General features: G+C 42.8%; 3 protein-coding genes across 3 annotated transcripts; 2 read left to right on the top strand and 1 right to left on the bottom strand.

The window, feature by feature from the left end:
- Positions 1-1,189: 1,189 nt before the first annotated feature.
- Positions 1,190-9,249, top strand: tgm2l (transglutaminase 2, like). The gene is made up of 15 exons (XM_056417490.1): positions 1,190-1,232; positions 2,698-2,868; positions 3,501-3,731; positions 4,028-4,146; positions 4,539-4,667; positions 4,903-5,080; positions 5,405-5,546; positions 5,649-5,752; positions 6,053-6,195; positions 6,760-6,859; positions 7,180-7,325; positions 7,446-7,575; positions 7,745-7,899; positions 8,240-8,376; positions 8,998-9,249. The coding sequence occupies exons 1-15, from the start codon at positions 1,217-1,219 to the stop codon at positions 9,167-9,169; spliced, it is 2,073 nt and encodes a 690-aa protein (XP_056273465.1). The 5' UTR covers positions 1,190-1,216; the 3' UTR covers positions 9,170-9,249.
- Positions 9,250-10,584: 1,335 nt separating this feature from the next.
- On the top strand, positions 10,585-18,378 carry pllp (plasmolipin). The gene is made up of 4 exons (XM_056417506.1): positions 10,585-11,112; positions 15,134-15,307; positions 15,818-15,937; positions 16,876-18,378. The coding sequence occupies exons 1-4, from the start codon at positions 10,948-10,950 to the stop codon at positions 16,981-16,983; spliced, it is 567 nt and encodes a 188-aa protein (XP_056273481.1). The 5' UTR covers positions 10,585-10,947; the 3' UTR covers positions 16,984-18,378.
- Positions 18,376-21,602, bottom strand: arl2bp (ADP-ribosylation factor-like 2 binding protein). The gene is made up of 7 exons (XM_056417505.1): positions 21,520-21,602; positions 21,091-21,166; positions 20,841-20,902; positions 20,202-20,308; positions 19,929-20,014; positions 19,595-19,691; positions 18,376-19,309 (listed from the first exon to the last, which is right to left on the bottom strand). The coding sequence occupies exons 1-7, from the start codon at positions 21,542-21,544 to the stop codon at positions 19,196-19,198; spliced, it is 567 nt and encodes a 188-aa protein (XP_056273480.1). The 5' UTR covers positions 21,545-21,602; the 3' UTR covers positions 18,376-19,195.
- Positions 21,603-22,058: the final 456 nt, after the last annotated feature.

Below are 22,058 nucleotides of genomic sequence, written 5' to 3'. Positions count from 1 at the left end.
GGAATGCTCAACATGTGTAATATCTCCCCTCAAGTGACCATGTGAGTCTGTATTCAGGCTGAACATGAACCTCAGCATGCTAATGTGCTTATAATGACGATGCTAACATGCTGTTTTTAAGCAATATCATGCTTACCATGTGTATCATCTTACTATAGCATGTTAGCATGCAATCATTTGTACAAAACGCAACAATGATGAGAATGCATTTAACTTTGTGTATGTTGTCATGAACAAAAGTACTGGACACATTAAGATTATAACCTAAAGTCAGAGGCAAGGAAGTGGAGGGGTTCAAAAGTACAGAAGTTTATGAATATATTCTTGGCTATTTGAAAATATCGAGCTAAACATACACATTTTGGGGGGGGGGGGGCGGGGGGGACAAGTTATTTCCTGAATCCTGACAGAAATTTCATTTTGCAATTACAATGTTGCCCAACGCAAAGCAGAACTACCCTTTTTCCAGACCTTAAAATTGACGCCCACCTCAGATCTGAGTGATTCAACTGAATGAATGAGTGAATGAACACAACAAGTCAAACTAAGAGGCTCAGATGTTGTCGATGGCAATGCCCAGTAGCTCAAATTCAGTATCATTACTCTCTGAGGAGATGAGTTTTGAACTTTTCTCTAAACTCATTTTAACATGGAAGAAGTACTCTGATTTCTCCCTAGTAAGACTTTAATGTAAAATAGTTGGTAAACTAAGCATTCAAAATATCATTCAAGTGAAAGTACTTGAGAAAAAAAGCATCAAAATATACTTCAAGTACCAACATTAAAGGTTCTTCTTGTACAGAATGGCCCAGAATAATACTCATCGAAATTATATATATATATATATATTCTTCTTTTTTTTTGTAGTAGCATTTGCTGGAGGCCTTTTTTTCCAGTTAGAGCAACTGCCCCTGGACTTTAAACTATCACTCAGTGATATACACACACGCACGCACACACACACACACACACACACACACACACACACACACACACACACACACAGGACTGTAGGTTTTTGGTAAGTGATGTCAGAGGTCACAGAGGGGAGATGGGGTGGAGAAAGTGAGTGTTTTAGAGTGAGTGTGTGTCAGAGAGGTGGGAGGGACAGTCTTGTGTGTATAAATACAGGACTGGGATGGACACTGAAAAGAAGATTGGAAAGACCCCCGAGGACACTGGAGCAACATTTTAATAGACGTGTAAAGAAGAAACTATGGCCAACATGAGGGGTAAGTGATTCTATCTATTTACCGTTCTATTTATCGTGTGTGCTTTTTGTCTAGACGTCTCTCTGCAGTCCGTATTACAAACTTTATGAACGATTAGTATGTGCGTGAAAAATGTGCTGATGCATGACTCGACACCTGGGTGCGATATGACCCATCCTAATTCCTGCAGCAACTACAAGTCTTGCTAAGACGGGATCCGACGGGCCAAAGGAGGCTACATTTAAAAGCAAATATTAAATATATATAAATAGATTATGTGTTTGCTTTTAACATACCACCATTCTACAGTACATTGATTGAGGTACATGTATAGTTTAAACACATTTAGTTTCTCCAGTTTATTGATTATTGAAGAAAAAGTCTACATTTTGGGAAATATATTTTTTCACTTTTTAGCAGTTAGATTAGTTTAGCATTAAACTACAAATATACACTACCGTTCAAAAGTTTGGGGTCACCCAGACAATTTCGTGTCTTCCATGAAAACTCACACTTTTATTTATCAAATGAATTGAACATTTCATAGAACATATAGTCAAGACATTGACAAGGTTAGAAATAATGATTAATATTTGAAGTATTAATTTTGTTCTTCAAACTTCAAGCTCAAAGGAAGGCCAGTTATAGCTTATATCACCAGCATAACTGTTTTCAGCTGTGCTAGCATAATTGCACAAGGGTTTTCTAATCAGATATTAGTCTTCTAAGGCGATTAGCAAACACAATGTACCATTAGAACACTGGAATGATAGTTGATGGAAATGGGCCTCTATACACCTATGGAGATATTTCATTAGAAACCAGACACTTCCACCTTGAATAGTCATTTACCACATTAACAATGTATAGTGTGTATTTTTGATTAATGTTATCTTTATTGAAAAAACAGTGCTTTTCTTTGAAAAATAAAGACATTTCTAAGTGACCCCAAACTTTTGAACGGTAGTGTAGATACAACTACCCTGGCTCTGTCAACAGGTAACAACACCGACCTACCTGCACCTTTAAACCTCACTAACTAACAGGATCCTTTGGGGTCTCCACTGGTTTCATGGCCAACATCAAGGTGACAACAAGACTCCAGCTTGGGATGGAAAAAGCAAAACATATCTCGGTATTTGTACGGATCAAACACACATCAGTGAGAGTAGAGATGTTTCTAGATGTGTTTGGGCTTGTGATTCCTCTTTATGTCTCACTCGGATCCTTCATATTATTTACTGCAGGGTGTTGTTGTGACCTTCTCATCCAACTCTTGGTGAATGAATGTATTTCCCAAATTGTCCAAGTATTTCTTTAAAGATAACACATGTATGAAAGGTGACCGCTTAGTCATCACGTTCAACCACAATGCAACTCTCTGTCAACTGAGTGAAACTCTTCTGTCGCTGCCACTATTGTATTTAGCAACCAGACAGCCGACAACAAACAGAGTCTATTGATTATTGACCCTTGTCTCTTTTAGGTTTGATTATGGATGTGAATCTGAGAAGTCGTGAAAACAACTCGGCTCACCGCACCAGCGAGATCGACAGGGAGCGCCTGATTGTCCGCAGGGGTCAACCGTTCTCCATCGCGGTGCAGTGCTCTGAGACTCTGCCTCCGACACACCACCTGGAGCTGCGTCTGCACCTCGGTGAGCACAGCCTTGAGTCTAATCCAATGTAAACTATTTCACATTTACCAAATAATTGGTGTACACTAGCAAGACAAAAATAAGTTTTAAACAAAAACTCTTATGCAGTAAGTAAATATTTATCTCATCTTGACGCCTCAGTCAATTCAAGCGTTACCAGAGTCACGACCAGGTCATACAGCAGACTGGTAGAAGCTTCTTGTGGATTCCCAACACTAAAATCCTGATGAACATGAACATTAAAGACATTTGACATAAAATATTACCAACACTTCTCCGCTGGGAATATATAGCCTGTTCTTTATCACTTGCAAGTAAATTATATCTATCAAAAATACGTTGTAATGTTTCAGAGCTGCTGTCTCTGTTCTGTACATTTAAACCGGGTCTAATACCAGAGAGGCATTACTTGTGCATGTTTTTATAATGAATAGCTCAAAGACTTTTTTTTATTGTTTACTTGTTACTTGTTTGTAGGGTCAGTTGAGATTTGTTGCCCAAAAAACAGAGTGTATCAGCAGCCCTCCTTAATAATAATGACAACCACGCAGACCAGATAAAGAGCAAGAAGCTGAATTGATGGTACGACAATCCGTGTCATGAACCATATCAGTGTTTTTATGTTTCTCCAGGTAAGAGAGACGAGGTGGTGATCAAGGTTCAGCAGGAACGCGGGGCCGGAGACGAGTGGTGGGTCAACCAGCAGGGAGCGCAGGATGAAATGCTGCTGACTCTGCACAGTCCACCAGACGCCATCATTGGCCAGTACCGTCTGGCTGTGTTGATGATGTCCCCTGGCGGACGCGTTTTAGAGAAGACCGATGAAATGAGGTTCCACCTGCTCTTTAACCCGTGGTGCAAAGGTACAACTTCACATTCACACACTACAGCTTTTAAACACCACCGTGCACTTCCTTTAGTTTGGACATAAACCGTATGACAGATCTCCATCACCTCGTTTCAACCCGACTCAGCGTTTATCACCATCAGCATCATCAAAAAAATAATGATGGAACAACAGCGCCATGTTGTTTTCTAATCGACGCCCTCAAACGCTGCGATAATAATGAAATAATTCATATTGCAAATGGATGTTGTTTTTTGATTGCTTCTGGTTCCTGTGTCACTCTAAAGAGTCGAGCGTGTGTGTCTTTCCCAGATGATGTGGTGTACCTCCCTGATCAGAGTCTGCTTCAGGAGTATGTTATGAATGAAGATGGAGTCATATACATGGGGTCCTGGGATAGCATTAGGAGTATCTCCTGGAGTTTTGGACAGGTAGCTTTCTCTCTTTCTCCCTCTCACACACACACACACACACTGCATGAAGGCTTGTGTGTCTGTGTCTGTCAGGCCAGTAGTTGGCCTGTGTGAATTGTCACAGCAGTGTGACAGCTGAGACTCTGCGGCTTCAGCTCGCTCAGGAAAGCTGTTTGTTGGACGGAAGAAGCTTCTGGACGGGAGGTGAGAGAATGTAACCAAACCACACAAACAAGGGCTTGTCCCTTCACTGAGCGCTGGAAAGACGGACATGGAGGTGGTGTAAGACGCAGACTGACCAATGGGATACACATTGAAAACAGGTTGAGAAGCCTTTTCTGCTCAACTACCAACCTCTTTTTTTCATCTCTCGTGTTTTCTCTCCGTCACACTGTGACTCTGTCTCTCAGTTTGAGGACTATGTGATGGACATCTGTTTTGAAGTCCTGGACAACTCCAAGGACGCCCTGAAAAACTCTGAGGTGGACATCAAGCTCAGATCGGACCCCGTCCATGTCAGCAGGATGATCACCACGATGGTGACGATCTCTTTTACTCTCTGCAGGACAATAAAACACATTTAATTGTCTGAGTGGGAACCCATAAGATACTTAACTGATCCAACTAAAATGCAGTTCATAAAAAGCTTTTACAATGATCCCTGCATACAATCCTACACACATATTGTACTTATTCAAACATTTGCTTCATGACGTGATACATGATACACAGCTTTTAAGACGTCTCCTCTTCATGTTGTCTCCACCCGTCCAGGTGAACTCTAACGGGGACAGGGGTGTGTTGACCGGTCGCTGGGTGGAGCCGTACTCTGATGGAGTCCCGCCGTACAAATGGTCCGGCAGCGTGCCGATCCTCCAGCAGTGGAGCAAGAATGGGGTCAGAGCGGTCAAATATGGCCAGTGCTGGGTGTTTGCTGCCGTCGCCTGCACAGGTGAGGCATCCACAGATGTCACTGCCGCATGACTGAACTATCCCCACAAGTGGGTACAAAAATATTATTATTTAATTTCTACACAGGAGTTAGACATCACCACCCTGAATTCACAAAGAAATATATTCATATTATCTCATTTAAATATGTTAAAGTAGCACAGGAGCACCGAGATGCGAGAATTGCATGTTTCTTTGAGTCTCAGGTGTTTGCCAGTTGAGCAGCTGCAGAAGCTGCACAATCTATTTGTGAATTAGCTCCTCTGTATGGGGATTTCAAACATAGTTAGCTTACCATAAAGTCTGATCTGTGTTATCTTCACAGTGCTGCGCTGTCTGGGAATCCCAACACGCCTCATAACCAACTACGCTTCAGCCCACGATGTCGATGGAAACCTCGCCGTCGACATCATGCTGAATGAAAGACTGGAGAGAATTGATGGAAAAATCAATGCAGACAGCAACTGGTAGGACCGCACACACACACACACACACACAGACACACACACAATATGAATAAGATTAAGTGGAATTAATTATCTCCTCCATTCCTATCCTCGCAAATGTAGGAACTTCCACTGCTGGGTCGAGTCCTGGATGAGGAGAGGAGATCTTCCCAGGGGAAATGACGGCTGGCAGGTTTTGGACCCGACCCCTCAAGAACTGAGTGATGGTACGTTCCTCATTCTGAACCTAGAGTCTCTGTTATTCACCTCTCTCTCCTCCTTTTCTATCCACGGTTGAATAAAGACATGTCTCACTGTGTCCACATTGAAAACTAAACAATGTACATCCTACCTGATTATAGTTGTTTTTCGTCACTTTAAACTGTTCCCAGGATTGTCATTGTTAGCTTTCTGTGGTCTCATATTGTTGTTCCCACAGCTAGTTGGTGTTTCCAATCAGCCTGATAATCTAATTAAACTACCACCTTTAAAAAAAGGAAAACTCAAAGTGTACTTCTACTCTTTAGGTGAGTTTTGTTGCGGGCCGTGTCCAGTGGCGGCCATCAAAGAGGGAAATCTGGGGGTAAAGTACGACGCTCCATTTATATTTGCCGAGGTGAACGCTGACATCCTCCACTGGATCGTCCAACGCGACGGCCGACGCCGAAAGGTGATCTTTATCTTCGTATTGAAAATGCGGACGGTTATGTTTTGATCGCCGTGTATTTATTTATTTATTTATTTGTGTGCGTGTTACTCGCATAACACAAAAAGTATTAAACCGAATCACATGAAATTTGTTGGGATGATTGGTTATTATCCGGGGACCATTTGATTAGATTTTGGGATCGATCGGGTCAAAGGTCAAGGTCAAGGTCATGAAAGGGTCAACATCTTCTTGAATCGCATGGCATTTGGTGGGATGATTGGTTATTATCCGGGGACCATTTGATTAGATTTTGGGATCAATTGGGTCAAAGGTCAAGGTCAAGGTCATTAAAAGGTCAAAATATTCATTTTACCATAGCACGGTCAATTTGTATCCAATTGGCATGCAACTAATGCCAAAATGTTCATAATTCAATGCCCAATCTTGTGATATGCGAAGGTATGCACTCTACTGAGTGCCCATTCTAGTTATTTTTGTTTAGATTCATAGCCGCACTTTTTAAAGCCAAGACATTCCAACAACAACAAAGAAGAGTGCTAAAGAGGATTGTTGTTATTGTTACAGATCCAAATGGATCAGGCCAGTGTGGGGAGGAATATCAGCACCAAAAGTGTTTACGGCAACCAGAGAGAAGATGTCACTCTCCACTACAAGTATCCTGAAGGTTAGTCAGAAGGTCTCACACAGGAGTAGATCGGATATCTCAGCAGGAATAGCAGAATGATGCAGCAGCCATGCTGATAAACAGTATCTTATTGACTGTAATCACATTCAGCTTAACATACAGCATCACGGTGTAAGCTCCACCAGTTTATTCTTCTGAAAGACTTCTGATTCAAGAGAAATCATGAAGCTGATGGACGCTCTGAAGCTCCAGGCTTCCTGTAACTTCCACAGTTCAACGTGTGAAACATCTGCTCAGAGTTATCCGTTTAGGCTCATGCTTGTAGGATCACTTGGCATTGAGCAACCTCTTCTCCACAGGCTCCAGGATGGAGAGAGAGGTGTATAAGAAGGCGGGGCGCCGGGTCACGGAGCTGACCTATGAGAACGCAGAACCAGGACAACTGAAGCTGTCAATCAAGCATGCTCAGCCTGTCTATGGGACCGACTTTGATGTGCTTGTTGTGGTATGTCGTGCTCAGACTGTGGCTGAATGAATGGAGGAAATGATAAAATAATGTATTATGTCCTGATTTATGGACATCGTGTGATCATCACATCCAGTCATGAATCCATTCGTTCGGCAGGTGGAGAATGAAGGAGGCCGAGAGGCTCGTGCTCAGCTGACCACGCTGGTGACCGCTGTGACTTACAACTCTATCCACCGGGGGGAGTGCAAGAGGCAATTAATCAGTGTGACAGTGCCAGCTCACAAAGGTTAGGAGCTCAAATAAACACAAAAGGTCTCTGGTGCAGACGCACACTGAAACCACAGTGATACTCTGACTTGCTCTCTTTTTTGTGATCTTATTTTGTCGTCGCATGATGTGAAATGTTCCCAGTTTAATTGTGTGTGTGTATGTGTGTGTGTGTGTGGCGCGTGTAGCCTTCAAGGAAGTGATGCGTCTGCACTATGCCGACTACGCCGGGTGTGTCTCTGAACATCATATGATCAGGGTGAAATCCCTCCTGCAGGGAGAGAGCGAGCCCATCATGACCGAGGTCAACATCCCACTGAGCATGCCTGAACTCCTCGTACAGGTGAATACACACTGAGCATGCCCAGAGGTCACAGTTGGACCATGAAAGCATTTATAAGGTTGTATATGCTTGTGTCATGTGAAAGATAGACGACTGATGAAAATTAAACTATGAACAATTCCCGTCATGACATGTTTTGACATCTAATATCTTAATGTTGGCTTTCAAAATGTTCCTCCCTGTGTCCACATTTGGCTGAAGTTTCTGAACTTTTCATGGAGCCCAGTTCCCATTTTAGAAACTCAAGAGCCTGGCCTACAATTTGACTGAAGACCCCGGGGTCTAGATTTAGCTCCTGGTTTGATGTTTTGTAATCAAACATCTTTCGTCTGTTTTCCAGGTGCCTGGGAAGGCTTTTGCATGGGAACAATTAACTGCCCTCATCTCCTTCACCAATCCTCTGCCAGTTCCTCTGAAGGGCGGCGTGTTCACTGTGGAGGGGGCCGGACTGCTGTCAGCCACTGAGATCCTTGTGAAGTGAGTACGGAGCCCGCTTCACTGTAACACATGTGCAAAGAAATGACAGGCCTTATATAACATCACGACACACACACACACACACACACACACATACACACTAGAATCAAAGAAAGTGGTTATATCTCAAAAATATAAAATCCGAAACCTCACAAATAAATGTACTACAAGTTAGACAACGCGCAGGATTTTGGTTCCAACTTTTGATCGATATACCTGTCTCTCCTCCTCACCTGTACGCACCCGTCTGGTAACACATGTGTGAAGTCGTCTTCTGGTTTGAAGATCCAAGCATCCAACATTAATTGTAAAATGAGGCCTAGACTGACACAAACTGTCAGCCTGGTCTCCAAAAATATTGAAGTCCAGAAGCACAATGGGTCAGAAATTAGTATTTTCAGTTCATAAACTGTCTTGTTAGTCTTTGTAGGCGAGCTCGCAGTCCTGTTGTACGACAACTTTCCAAATGAAATTAAATATTAAGCAGCCGTTGCCTTGATTGTCATTCATGCTCCTCTGAGGATGACCCTCAAAATACTTTTCATGTAGTGATGGCGACAGATCAAAACTAATAGAACTCAAGCATTCATATCTCTCTCTCTCTCTCTCTCTCTCTTTCAGTGGGGATATATTCCCCGGCCAGAAGGTGTCTGTCAGGCTGTCGTTCTCACCCACGCGGCCGGGGGTCAAGAAGCTGCTTGTGGACTTTGACTCTGACAGACTGAAGGACGTGAAGGGAGTCGCCACTGTGCTCGTCCACAAGAAATACGGTCCTGTACGCACGACTCATTGAAAACCTTTGAGCTGAAGACTCAGCGGTGGGTTGGTTGACCCGGAGATTATTTCATCTGATTCTGTCACATAATTATCACTGTTAAACTGTTTCATAATGAGCTAAAAGTTCCTCACTGTATCTCTGAACAGTAAATGTGTCTTCTAGGATGATTGTGACCTTAATCACTGAGAAATACCGCACAGTGTTTAATTACCTTAAAGCCACTAGGGGTCAGATTATAACACTACGTAACATTAGATGGCACCGAAAGACAACAAACAGGTGACGCCTCTAGACGGCAAATAATGTAAACAGAGAATGATTTGATTTTTGTTTATGTTACTCCTCTGTACCATTTCATGTCTTTATTTCTCACTTGACTTCCATCTTTGTTATCTTCTCCTGATCAACAGCCGATCGTTCGTCCCTTATAATGAAATAACAACCGCCTCAGTGGTTTAAACAGTGTGCTTTGTTTCTATTTGAAAAGTGCATACATTTCACCAAAAGTTTATGTTTTATGTTGTGTTTCATAGCAGTTATCTTTAAAAAAATATTTAATCCTAATATGATTTTGATTCTTGAGAATAATGTTGTGTTCAGGCTGATGTGACAAATGCTAGCATGCAATAAATAAAATATATATTTTCACCAGTATTCACTTGATGTTATTACCGTAGCACTGGTGTCTTCATGGGATGTTTATCTGCAACATGATTTTAAACTGTACAGAGAAAGTTCTTCTACATAAGAAGAATTTTACGAGTCAAAGAGTTGGAGTTTAACATGTCTTTAGACACTGATCCATGAGCTGCCTTCATCAGCAGAATCTGAATGCTTATATTCAGACTCTATAGCTTTTGTCCAACATTGAGTCTGATGATTAGCAACCAGCAGAGTTTGCACTACAGCTCAAGCACCAGCAGAGAGAGCAACAGAGCTGACTTTAGGATGGAGCAACATGACCCTATCTTATGTTAACAGATAGTCTGGTAGGCCACACAGGTGTCAAACACAAGAATCCGGCCAAACACCTAATGTCTTTTGGCCCCTCATGGCTTGAAAGACAAATCACTCAACCAGTTTACATTTGAAACCCACAAAAGTCTTCCTCACGGTTGTTTGGATATCTTTTAGTATTTTGAGTTCCACATTTACAGCATCCTATCTGTCCAAAGAGTAATGTATTAAACTCAGTGGAGCAGTACATCACCCTTTTGACTTAACATGATACATGTGGAGAACAAATATGCAACACACAGAAACAGGGTGTCACTGACTCCTCGTTTGCAAACGCATTAATGAGTCATCACGCAAGCTACATGGGAGGAGATAAAGACCATAAGAGAGGGAGAGACTAAAGCACATAGAGAGAGAGGATGTGTGCTCGCGCGTGAGAGAGAGAGAGAGAGAGAGAGAGAGGACAAGGTGTACAGAGACTCACACACCACCACCATTAGACACCTGTCAGTGCAGGTGGAGAAAGTAACTGCTGGATATCGGAGCCTGCAGGTTTCACTGGAGGGCTCGTCTTTAACTCTTTGAGCAGACGAGAGGGACTTTGTTCATTTGTGTTTTATATAATGTTTGTGTTTTGGACATAACTTGACTTCACACTGAAGGTTCAGTCTTGCTGTTGCCCGCCCGTGGATGGACTCAATGGTTACTGAAGCCCAACATTCTCGTATTCTTTGAGGAGTGAACTCTGTTGGAGGAGGCGCATCCCGAATCCCATCCTCGAGGAGTTTGTTGTTGTTACTGCTGTTTCTGAGACGCCTCCAGCTGAGCTGCTAATCATGGCAGACTTCCCGTCCAAGGTTACCACGGAAACCAGCTCCCCCAACTCCCAGAGCTCTCAGCAGGGGGGCAACAGCCTCCGAGGGCTGGCCGCCAACGTCACCACGATGCTGGACATGTCCTTTATCCGGAGCATCCCGGCCATCCTCATGATAACTGAAATAGTACGTAACACACGCAGAGCGGGTCTATCTTTACTCACAGTGCAAACGTATTTTCATATTTGTATTTGGCTTCATTATGACTGAAGCCTTTAGTGGATTAATGTCCTGCTTATCAGAGAATAAGGCTGGGGATACTCTTTATTTATTTATATACAGCCTTCAAAGAAACAGGTTTGAAGATTAAGATTAAGATCAAAATGGCTAAATTATTTTCTCAAAGGGCTGGGCTCTGTATTGTGGAGCTAATCTTACTCAAACAGGATTAACTATTGCATTGTAGGTCTAGTTTCTGTGGATTACTACACATTTGATGCTCTGGAGAGGATGCATGGCAGCAGGAAAGTGTGTGTGATCAACACAAACTACAGTGCTTATGTTCATTATAAAGGAACATGTAGCTCGGTGCACCTGTGTGGCTCATCAGTGTGCTTTTAATAGATAATAATGAGGCTATATATTAAAAATATATATCAGACTTTGGGGATAAGAGCAATACTTAATTTAATAGTTGGCGTTGGTCTTTGTCCAGACAAAAGCCAAATAAAAACTGCCAGTCCATTTCTTTGCTTTCATATAACGGCAGCAGCAATGAGTTAAAAGAGCCAATGTGTGAATAGGGTTGTCTAGGAAACCTGTTTTACCTGTCATTACCTGAGTTCAAGGCAAACCACACACCGTGATAAGCTGTCCGACATGCAGTCAACATTACAGACCACAGGAATTTGAATGTGTGTGATAAATATCACTGGCTGGTCAAAGCCTCTGCTGTGTGTGTGTGGCGGTGTGCACACTCGGCCATGGCTGCTCTAGTGCGGAGCTGCCATGTAGCTGAGAGATGAACATTAGATTGAAGAGTGAGAATCAGCGGGACTGTTGTTATGTTGGCTCTAATGCAGGGTTAGAAGATTGAATGGAGTAAACAGCACAGAGCTTCAGCTCCACCTCAATTCCCTTGTGCGGTGACGTAATGTGCACGAAACTCTGTCCACAGAGAGGACATGTGACCGGAGAACTTTGTCCCTTGCTTCGTCTTTCAGGACCGAGCTACAATGTTCATTAAAGGCCCAACTATTGGTGAACATCCACAGAAACCTTGACCTATGATGTTTCTGGTAGTGTTTGAGTGACAGGCGTATTCTACTGAACTAACCTGACAGTAAATCTTGGCCAGATTTACCCAAACAGGAGCGTCCTGTGTCCTGATATCTTTTAGTTTCAGGGGATATTTTTTAGGGAGCTTGTGTTAGCCATCGTGTGTGTGGGGGGGGGGGGGGGTGGAGGGGTAATTTAGTATTGAGTAGTTTCCATACTTGGGCAACAGAAAGGGAAGAGAAGAGAAAAGAGAAGTAGCAGAAAAGTTATTTTAAATTGTTTGGACACCAGACGTCTCTCTTTTCTACGCCCTGCATTCAGAGCCGGTTTCCTTTTTAGAACATCCAGCTCCTAATAAATAATACGCCCAATGCATTCGGCATTATAAAATTACATCGTAAATAATGCAATAGGCCGTAGTGAGCATGTTTAACTCTGTAGTAAGTGGACAGCGACACGAGGAAGTCCTTCTTATCACCAATTAGACATAATATCTAAATCTTTGCTTCATCATGAGGCAGTTTTGTCCATAATTATCATCAGTGTTAAAGTAATAAAAAGATGGGGTACACATGTTTGATTTAAATCTGTTAGCATCCTGCACTAGTAGTTGTGACATAACCCTGAGCAGTGTGGTGATATTAATCATGCAATTAATATTCTGTGCATCGTGGTGGGAACACGGCAGTTTGAGTCAGGAAGTTAAAGTTATTTTCTGTTCTTCTAGTTCAGAAGAGAGCGCTTTGTTAAGGTCAACCTCAGAGTGCCCACTGTGTGTGTGTGTGTGTGTGTGTGTGTGTGTGTGTGTGTGTGTGTGTGTGTGTGTGTGTGTGTGTGTGTGTGTGTGTGTATCAGGTGTGTAAAAAGTGAAACTGGATCTTTGCATACATAATACAGTTCTTTCATGTCCTTTCTCATGGGACAGAAGCAGAGCGACACGGAGGCAAAGAGAGGAGCCCGGTGTGGTTTCTGTCTGGATGATGTCTCTGTTTTAAAAAGCCCATGTGATGAATTTTGGGCTTTTAGATACATCCCATAAACTATAAAGACCACTGATGCTGGCAGCATCTATCACTCTCTGTATATTACAGTGAACGTGGTTTATGTGAGATTTTTATAAAATAGCTTCACATTTTTTTAACCTATTTGGTGGATGGCGTGCCGAGAAGGTTTGTCCAGACGTGCGTGTTCTCCAGAGGATGAACCCGACAGACTCTGGTGATCCCCTGACTTTTCCTGCGGCGCCACAAGCAGGTGGACATGTGTGGTTTTGCCTGAGTCTCTATATTGGATGGTTGGTCACGTTCATGTTCCCATCGGAGGAATTGTGATGACTTTTCAAGACATTTCTAGTTTAAAAGTTTCCGCAGTCCAATTCACTAAATGAAAGCATTTGTGGATGAAAGACAAATCATTAATCATGGCCAATGGTGAATACTTATATTTGATTGATGTCCATTTGTTGCACGAGGAAAAACATGAATTTGTTTTGGGATATGTATGTTTTAGTTCATTTTTGTGACAGCAACAATATTTATTTTCTACAACATGACATGCCTTTCTAATGCTTTCTTTCACCCAGCGGTTATGTCAGCCAGCTAAAGCAGAATAAATCTCTCAGATAGTGCGACTATAGGCCTCTCCTGTGACTCTTTACAGCCATCTCTTACTGGAATGATGTTACACACTGTGGCGATTATGCAAGGCAGAACCGCCGGTTACATTTTGTGCAACCGGCATTAGCCTGTTGTAAAACGATTGCAGACCTCGTGCTCATGTGCACATCGAGCAAGTCGTTCTGACTCAATATGCCGAGCAGTTTCTTCTGCACATCAGCAGGCGTGTTGGTTCTCAGTGGTCAGTTTCTAACGACAGGTTTGATTGGCTCATGGGCATCAGAGGTTCTGTTATTTTACAACAGGCTGATGCCAGTTGCACAAAATGTAATCTGCCTTGGGTGAACTTCACAGTGTGTGACATCTTTAGAAGAGTAGAAGGGATACCGTGCTGCCTTCAGGTGGCTGTGAAGAGTCACCAGAGTAAAGGCTGTGGTGTATTAACCGGCATGGACTCTGACATAACACTGCCCCCTCCTCACATATCACTGCTGTTCCTCATCTTGTGTGTGTGTGTGTGTGTGTGTGTGTGTGTGTGTGTGTGTGTATGTGTGTGTGTGTGTGTGTGTGTGTGTGTCTGTGTGCTGCAGAGGATAACAAACTGTAAGGCAAATTACTCCGGCCTTCGTTATGTGGCTGAATAATATAAATTATCACGCCATAACCACAAACAAAAAGAGCCTGATGATGTTATATTATACGGTTGTTGTTGCAACGCACACAGTTGTACCGATTCAGCATATCTGTTTACGAAGTAAACAGAGAGAGTAAACTGAATTGATCAGGTAGAGAAACATATTTATCTCTGGAGTTAGTGGAAACTAAAACAGAAATAAATGGGAGTGAAGATTGGACTTCAGGTGACCGGAAACCCGACTCCAAAAATGGCTACTGCGGTTTGATAATTAATGACGGGCAACTGTTTCCTAAAATGTCAATCATATCAATATAATGAAGTAATAGTTAATGTTGTGTTTGATAACTGTATGTAAACATATAATGGTGTAATGCTGTAATGGTAACATATCCTCCTCGGCGGAGATAATAACACTTTTAATGTACATATTATCGTTATTGGAGAACAAAATGCTCACCTGTTCTTCAACAGGTGGGTGTGGATACACTTGTGTTCAGTCGAGGCTACAAGTTGTCTCATTTACACACATATTGTTTATTTTAGAATAACTACTTTTCATATATTAACAGTGAATGTCTTTTCATGTCAGCAGATCTAAGTCGCTGTCACACTTCAACTCTCTCTCTCTCTCTCTTCTTATTCGGTCTGGCTTGTTTTCTCTCTCTCCCCTTTCTAGTTTCTGGGGCTGCTCCACTGGGCGTTGATCGCCAGCGCCCCCTACACGCTGTTGCCAGCGTACGGCTTTGTGATGTTTGTGGCCGTCACCCTGTGGATCCTCACCACCATCCTCTTCTTCATGATCCTGTCCGGCGCCAAGCACAAACTCTCCTTCGTCCCCTGGCCCCTGACGGTAGGATGGGACGAGGGGAGGGAAGGGAAGGGGAGACAAGTGGTGCTGAGACTGTTATTCCAGGGTGTGCATAAACTAGATTAAATGTGCTTTTATTTAACTGTATTATCAGTGTCTGGCCTTAATGCCCCCTTTGACAGTAATGGCTGAATAAGCACCAATCTCAATACATTCTTGGCTATTATTTCTGTGAAGGATTTGATACTCAAAACATCTATCCTACTTCAAACCAGTGAGAAGAGCACATCTGCTCATACATTCATCAAACCTAGTTGAAATGACAGCATTGACACGGAGTCTCCCTGTTGATGAGTTATATTCAGACGCAGACTGTAAGCGTCATTGTCCAGGAGCGAGGATCCTTCGAGGTTTGATCAAATGAAAAGTGGCCGATGAAATAGGACAGTGAGGTAAAGAACAATAGAAAGGGAGGGGCCAATAAACAAATCGGGGGCAGAGGGACAGAAGCTTTCCAGAGAAGTGTGGCTAATGTTTCTCCTCTTTTTCTAGATGATGGCGTATCACGCCACGGCCGCAGTCCTCTATCTGGCCGCCTTCCTGGCCAACGCAGCGTCCGTGCAACACTTCATTGACTTTCCCTATTACTACGGGCTTCTGGCAGCTGCCGCCGTAAGACGCCTGACACCGCTGAGTCTGACTCACACGCAAACACCTGGTTGATTATGCAAGAAAACAGTCTGACATCATTCTCTGGTCACGTCTGCAAAGGCAACTCCCAGTGAGAAGAAACAGAAGTGTGGTCAACAGATACAAATCGACGCCTGCAGAGCTCCAGTTATCTAGTCAGCCAACGCTTGAACACTTTGCCCATTTGCTCTGCCCCCCCTCCTCCTTTCCTCCTTCCCTCCTTCTCTCTCATTGTCATCACTGTTTGCCGAGGTGTGTTTCTGAGAGGATGTTTATTCATGAGGGTATGGCAGGTACACACACACACAAGGTAAGATGTGAAAGAGGTGAGGCTTTCTTATTGCTCCCATGCTGCAGCATGCCGCGTGATTAGACGTTAAGGCCATTAGGTCGTTAAGGTCAGTTACCTTTGTAACACAGCTGTCACCAGCCCCTCTGCCGAGTCAATGTTCAACCCAAAAGAATGCGGAAGCAGGGCATCACATGGGAAGAAAATGTGTGTGTGTGTGTGTGTGTGTAGGTGTATGTGTGTGTGTGTGTGTGTGTGTGTGTGTGTGTGTGTGTGCTCGACATGCCAATGCTTTATAGTCTTTCCCGTAGGCTAAAGTCCATGCAGGTTTACAGCTACTGCAGCATTTAACACACAGGCATTTACCCCCCCCCCCCCCCCCCACACACACACACACACACACACACACACAAATGGCCCTGGCCTCTGTCCTGTCTTTTTTTTCCAGCTGCATTTTACTGCCTTTGAGGAACTGAGACATTTGTATTTATATAGCAATTACCTGTTTATAGATGTGGAAGGCGTAAATGTGTGAGACCTTTGCCCCGCTTCCACAAGTCATTCTAAAAGGTATAACTGTTTCTCTTCTCCTCTTTCCACTGTTTCTCCGGCTCTCTGTCCGTGTGTCCAGTTCTTCGGTGCGTTGGTGACCGTGGCGTACGCTGCGAGTGCTTTCTTCTCCTACCTGGACTGGAAGGGAGACGGAGGGAACGCTGCCACCGACACGGTGCCGACCTAGGACTCAAACCTGGGATGCCCATCTCCTGTTGCTGTCGTTATTTGGATATTCTACTCTTGATACATATTACTGCTGACTGATGACACACATCCGGACCTCTTCTCAACCCCAGTATTAAGAATAGGATGAAACCCTAAATATCTTCTATGATATTTGTGGTCTTATTACGACAGCACAATATTTCTTTATGCGCCAGTCGCCTGCACTGAGGCCTCAAATTCAGGCGTTCCTGAAATAATACATTTATTGATACTATTGTAAATACGCAAATAAAGCAGACAGTGCCTTAAATTATTGGTAATCGCACCGCCTCTTGGCATCATATAGTTACTACCACCTCCGGGTTGCATTTAGAATACACAAAACATGCCTCACTGTGCACTTAAAGCAATAATTTTACATTTCGGTGGATTTGTAACTCTCACCTCCCGTGATAGTTTGATACCACTCTCAGGTCTGAATGGTGAATATTAGCTGAGGCTATGACGACTGGACACAAGGGGAACGGTGAGCTTGCTTGTTACCCAACTATGAAGGACATTAAGATGCAAAACATCAGAATATATATTTTAGGCCATTTTTTTTTCATATGAGTATAACACACTCTATTATTCCAACAGATATAAGAGCATTGTGAAACCTGATTTATACAGTAGGGCCCATTTTGATGACCTCAACATATCAAGGTCCTGTCGTCCCTGTGGATGTCGGCTTTGAGAGAAAGAGATTAAACAACTTGGTCACAAGAAATTACTCCAAATTTGACAGCCTTGACAACTTTTCCTCCGGTGAGTGTTACCATGATGTGATATGCATCACGGAGAAACATGCAGATTCATAACTATTGCAGTTGTGTGTTTAGTATATCCTGTTTACAGAGAGCGGTTGTTTCATTGGTAACGCTGGTTGAGTGTCAGGGGAGGACCATATATATCATAACATAGTCGACTCCTGCTCGTGCGATCTGTGACGCTCAGATCAGGAAGTTGCTCTCATACCTTATCATGGTCGTGCTGACGGTGTGAAGAATGACTGAACATGCTTGGTGTCTGTCCTGCAGAAATCCAATGTCTCCTCCCGGGTGCACAGGCTCACATTGAAACATAAGTCCTCCATAGACCAAGCCAAAGCACTAATGACGTTTGAACATATACTCTTAATCTCACGCGTTATTTAGATGCAGGACAAAGTTTCAACTGTTGTCCCCATCGAGCTGGGGGGAAAAGTGTGTCACATATTTCCTTTGATTTATATGATAAAGTACCCAACTCCTTTTGTATGTGCCTTTATGACATGTGTCTTTTTGTACCAAGAATTTGAATACTTGAAATCCTGTGGTGAGCGGCGGCTCAAAACCTGCATTGTTCAAATAAAGCAGTCGTGATGTCAATGTAAGGATCGTACCTGTTTATTTAAAATATCTCTTGACTCACAAATTAACCATCAACAGTGACATACGTGTATGTTTATAGTTACAGCTGTCATATTAACAAGAGTAGAAAATACTTTGACATTGCATTGAAAACTATACTGTAGGTCTTATTTTCCATTGCACACATGCACACGTCACACAATCACTTAATACATTACAAACATCACTTTCACAGGCACAGAACTCAATGAGTTTTAAAACTGACCAAATAATTTAAAACTTTATAAAACATATTAGTTCTGCTATAATCTTATGAAAAACACATTCCAGGCAAAGGAGCCGAGTCAAATATTAAATTGTTTCCTCTGCTGATGCCTTTTACACAAGAACCAGAAGGATGAACTGAAACACACAAATCAAGTACCAGCCTCAGAACTGGGTTCATCCTCCCCAACCAGGCAGATCGAATAGATGCAAAAGGTAAGATATGTAAATTTGTAGTCGTGGGATTTGGCCTCTCACCTGCAACTTTTAATAAAAAAACCTTTGAATATTTCTAGTAGTCGTTATGTTTCTCCGGTGCAGTGGTCTGGGTCGAGGAAAGAAGCCGACACCTTCCAGTTTCACTCTTTAACGACAAAGAACCTCTTGAACACACGACACATACAACACAGACACTGCATATCATGTTGATGTTCGGGGTCATTTGCTCAGACTGTAGATGCATCAAGCAGCTCAGCGTGAGAACACAACAACTCCCAAAATAAAGTGACACAAGCTAACCGTGACTTTCTGAAGGCTCGTTAACAAAATGTTACATAAACATAAAGAGGCGGCAATTCAAATGTTTGTGAACTGCGATTCAGTGGCGGTGCCGGTGTGTTTGGACCCAGCAGGGATCAGAGATGTGACCACCAGTCCTTGACTTAGGTCCAGACCCCGGCCCTCCTTCTCCTAGAAACATACAGAGTCATACAGTCATACATGAAGCAAAGCATTTACCAACAGGAGTCCTCACCACTTGTTCTGACCAATGAAGCCACACAAATAGGTCAAGATACTAATGCTCTTGAATGCACCATGAGCCTTAGAGTGAAAGTAGAGAATATGGCACCGGCTGTCATTATACCTACTTAGATGATAGAAATGTGGTGAATTCAAAAATGCACCACATTAATATGTTGTTGAAATTCTCAGTGAAAAGGAGAGTAAATGTTCTACGGTTTGCAGACAACTCACAGCTCTGTATTCCAGAAACATCTCCTTAAAAGCCATGAAGTCAGTGAATGTGAGCAGCATGTCAAAGATGTCACCTGGCACCTCCTCTTTGTGTTGCCTGCAGGTGGAAGAGAGAAACAGAGGGAATCCAATCACATTTGCAATAGACGTTAGTGCCACCTAGTGGCTGGCTGCAAAACAATATGTGCAACAGGTGCATCGAACAAACTACCCAAGAGCTGGATGGTTGCGTTCAATGACGCCATGTATGTCACCAAGTGAATTATAGTTGTTGTCGGAGGGAAACAGACAGAATAAGATAGTATCAGGGGAGAGTCATGATGTCACATCTTACATGAGCCGCTTTATGAAAGTATTCATGTTGAAGGCGGAGATCCTCTCCATCAGCTGCTGCTCCAGATGTTTCTCCAGCAGCTCAACCTACACAACGGCCATGAGTATTATTAAGAGTAATGTCTTTGTTTACTTTCCTGACTACTGCATAGGTTCAGAAAACCTTCATATTTGATAGAGCTGAAGGTTGAAATAATAGAGACGGCGATAGAATAGTGACACCACTCGAGATGACTGTATTGTCAAAGTCAGAGCGAGATGTCAAGCAACTCACGTATTCATTGAAGATGGGCGTGTACGTGAGCTTGTTCTCGTCAGAGTCCTCAAACTCCAGGTAGTGTTTCTCCATGAAGCTCTGCTGGAGCTGCTGGAACTCCTCCTCTAAAAGTATTGGACATGTAGAACAACACAGATCTGCAGCATTAACTGGTGAAACTCTTCATTTGTACATGTCCTCAGCTGGTTTCGCATCCTGGCCTTTCAAAAGTAATCTCAGGATGAAATAAGGACAGGTTTGACGTGTCTGTCATGTACGTTTCACTGTGCTGACGGAACAGAAAGAGACCAGACTGCCTGAATGGGTTGAAGCACTTTAAGGACCTAAATCCCAATTTCTTAATAAGATAACATGAATAAAGATCGGATCATCTTTTATTAGTCCCACAGTGAAAAAACTTGCAATAATATGTCTCATAAAGTCACAGAGGTATTCATTTTATAAAGAAAATGCCACTTTTCTCTCATTCAGTAGATCTATCCATTTGTTTTTCTAAGCACAGACTGCTGAGCTGTGTTTTTACAACATACGACTATGACAATCACTTTCTAATGTCAGGTTACTGAAACTGTATCTCTCACAAATGGTGATATTAAAATATGTATTGAGAAAAGAGTGAGCGGTTGCGTGTCGTACCCATGATGATGTCCTCTATGCAGCCAACAGTGCCATCAAAAGCTGCGTCTGCAGCTGAGGAACTGGAGGGAGAGAAACAAGAGAGATCATGTGAGAGAGACTTTCTGTGCATCACGCTATGACAGCTGTGTATTACTGTGCGTCTCCAGCTGGAGACGTGAGTCTCAACATGATACAAGATGGGACTGTGTTCGTGACACAGCGCGAAATGGAAATCATTGGGTCTCGTGATTTGACTCTGGAAGCCCACCTGGAGATAGCAAAGTGTTCTTCTCCCATGTCAACCATTGCCACGATGTTATCTTCATCTCCACCGTCTTGGACACCTGGAAAGGGAAGGCAGGCTCCACGTAAATATATAGTGTGTTGGTGAATTGACTTCGGCTTAAAACTGTGAGCTAAGAAACACCTGACGTTAGAAAATCCCCTTTTCCCAACAAACGCGACATTTTATTCCGTCCCAAGGCTGCCTTGGTGCTGGTGTTGTCTTCACTGAAGGATAACATGTTAGCTCGTGAGCGCTAGCTCGGTAAGCTAACCGGTAGCTAGCGTTAGTCGTTATAACGTCAGTTGTCCTTCAATTAATACGTCAGCAGCCGTTAGTTTGTTCGCTGTATTTTGCTCTTCACACCACCCAACGGATACATTAAGGCCGGTTAAAGGAATTGAATGTACTTACTTAACGTTAGTTTCTGAACGTCCATGTTGATAAATATATCATTAACGTGCGGTAATACCAACGATAACGTTGTTACCAAGGAAACGGTGAAGGTATGTACGCAACAGTCTCGTCCGGGGGAACGAGATCTGAGCAGGTTGGTTCCCACCTCAGGACATTTCTACGGGATTATCGATGCGAGACCGTGAGGACCAATTGTCTTCATTTTATCTTCGACAAACGTTACTGAGGCAAATATTACCTCCAAAATCTCACAAATCCCCTCGGTTGCTTTGCTGGAATTTTACTCAAATTAAGAAAATTAGTAGTAAAGAATAATCAGATTATTATGCTCACACCACCTGGCGGTCAGGAAGATGAACTCTGTCCCCTCTCCCACTCCTCCGCTTTTAGACTCATAATTGTGACTGCTCCTATAAAACATACGTAACATTTTTTTAATAACTCTTAATTCATCATTGTTATCATTTATATGTTGTCTAAATGTCCTTTGTTGTTGTTAGCTGTTTTGCACAAAGGGAAGAAGTGACAATAAAGAT

The sequence above is a fragment of the Pseudoliparis swirei genome, chromosome 6, assembly GCF_029220125.1.
Source record: "Pseudoliparis swirei isolate HS2019 ecotype Mariana Trench chromosome 6, NWPU_hadal_v1, whole genome shotgun sequence".
In the NCBI taxonomy this organism is placed as follows: domain Eukaryota; kingdom Metazoa; phylum Chordata; class Actinopteri; order Perciformes; family Liparidae; genus Pseudoliparis; species Pseudoliparis swirei.
The sequence above is the reverse complement of the archived record's forward strand: the minus strand, read 5'-3'. Positions and strand labels throughout refer to the sequence as shown.

What these genes read in the sequence shown, in the direction of transcription:
- pllp (XM_056417506.1), top strand. Translation starts at nt 10,948, where the DNA reads ATGGCAGACTTCCCGTCCAAGGTTACCACGGAAACCAGCTCCCCCAAC. An exon ending in TCCTCATGATAACTGAAATA is followed by an intron (nt 11,113 to 15,133) that starts GTACGTAACACA and finishes TCCCCTTTCTAG; the next exon opens with TTTCTGGGGCTGCTCCACTG. An exon ending in GGCTTCTGGCAGCTGCCGCC is followed by an intron (nt 15,938 to 16,875) that starts GTAAGACGCCTG and finishes CCGTGTGTCCAG; the next exon opens with TTCTTCGGTGCGTTGGTGAC.
- tgm2l (XM_056417490.1), top strand. An exon ending in ACTTTGATGTGCTTGTTGTG is followed by an intron (nt 7,326 to 7,445) that starts GTATGTCGTGCT and finishes TTCGTTCGGCAG; the next exon opens with GTGGAGAATGAAGGAGGCCG. An exon ending in TGCCTGAACTCCTCGTACAG is followed by an intron (nt 7,900 to 8,239) that starts GTGAATACACAC and finishes TCTGTTTTCCAG; the next exon opens with GTGCCTGGGAAGGCTTTTGC.
- arl2bp (XM_056417505.1), bottom strand. Translation starts at nt 21,544, where the DNA reads ATGGACGTTCAGAAACTAACGTTAA. An exon ending in GAACACTTTGCTATCTCCAG is followed by an intron (nt 20,903 to 21,090) that starts GTGGGCTTCCAG and finishes CTCTCCCTCCAG; the next exon opens with TTCCTCAGCTGCAGACGCAG. An exon ending in ACTTTCATAAAGCGGCTCAT is followed by an intron (nt 19,692 to 19,928) that starts GTAAGATGTGAC and finishes TTCCACCTGCAG; the next exon opens with GCAACACAAAGAGGAGGTGC.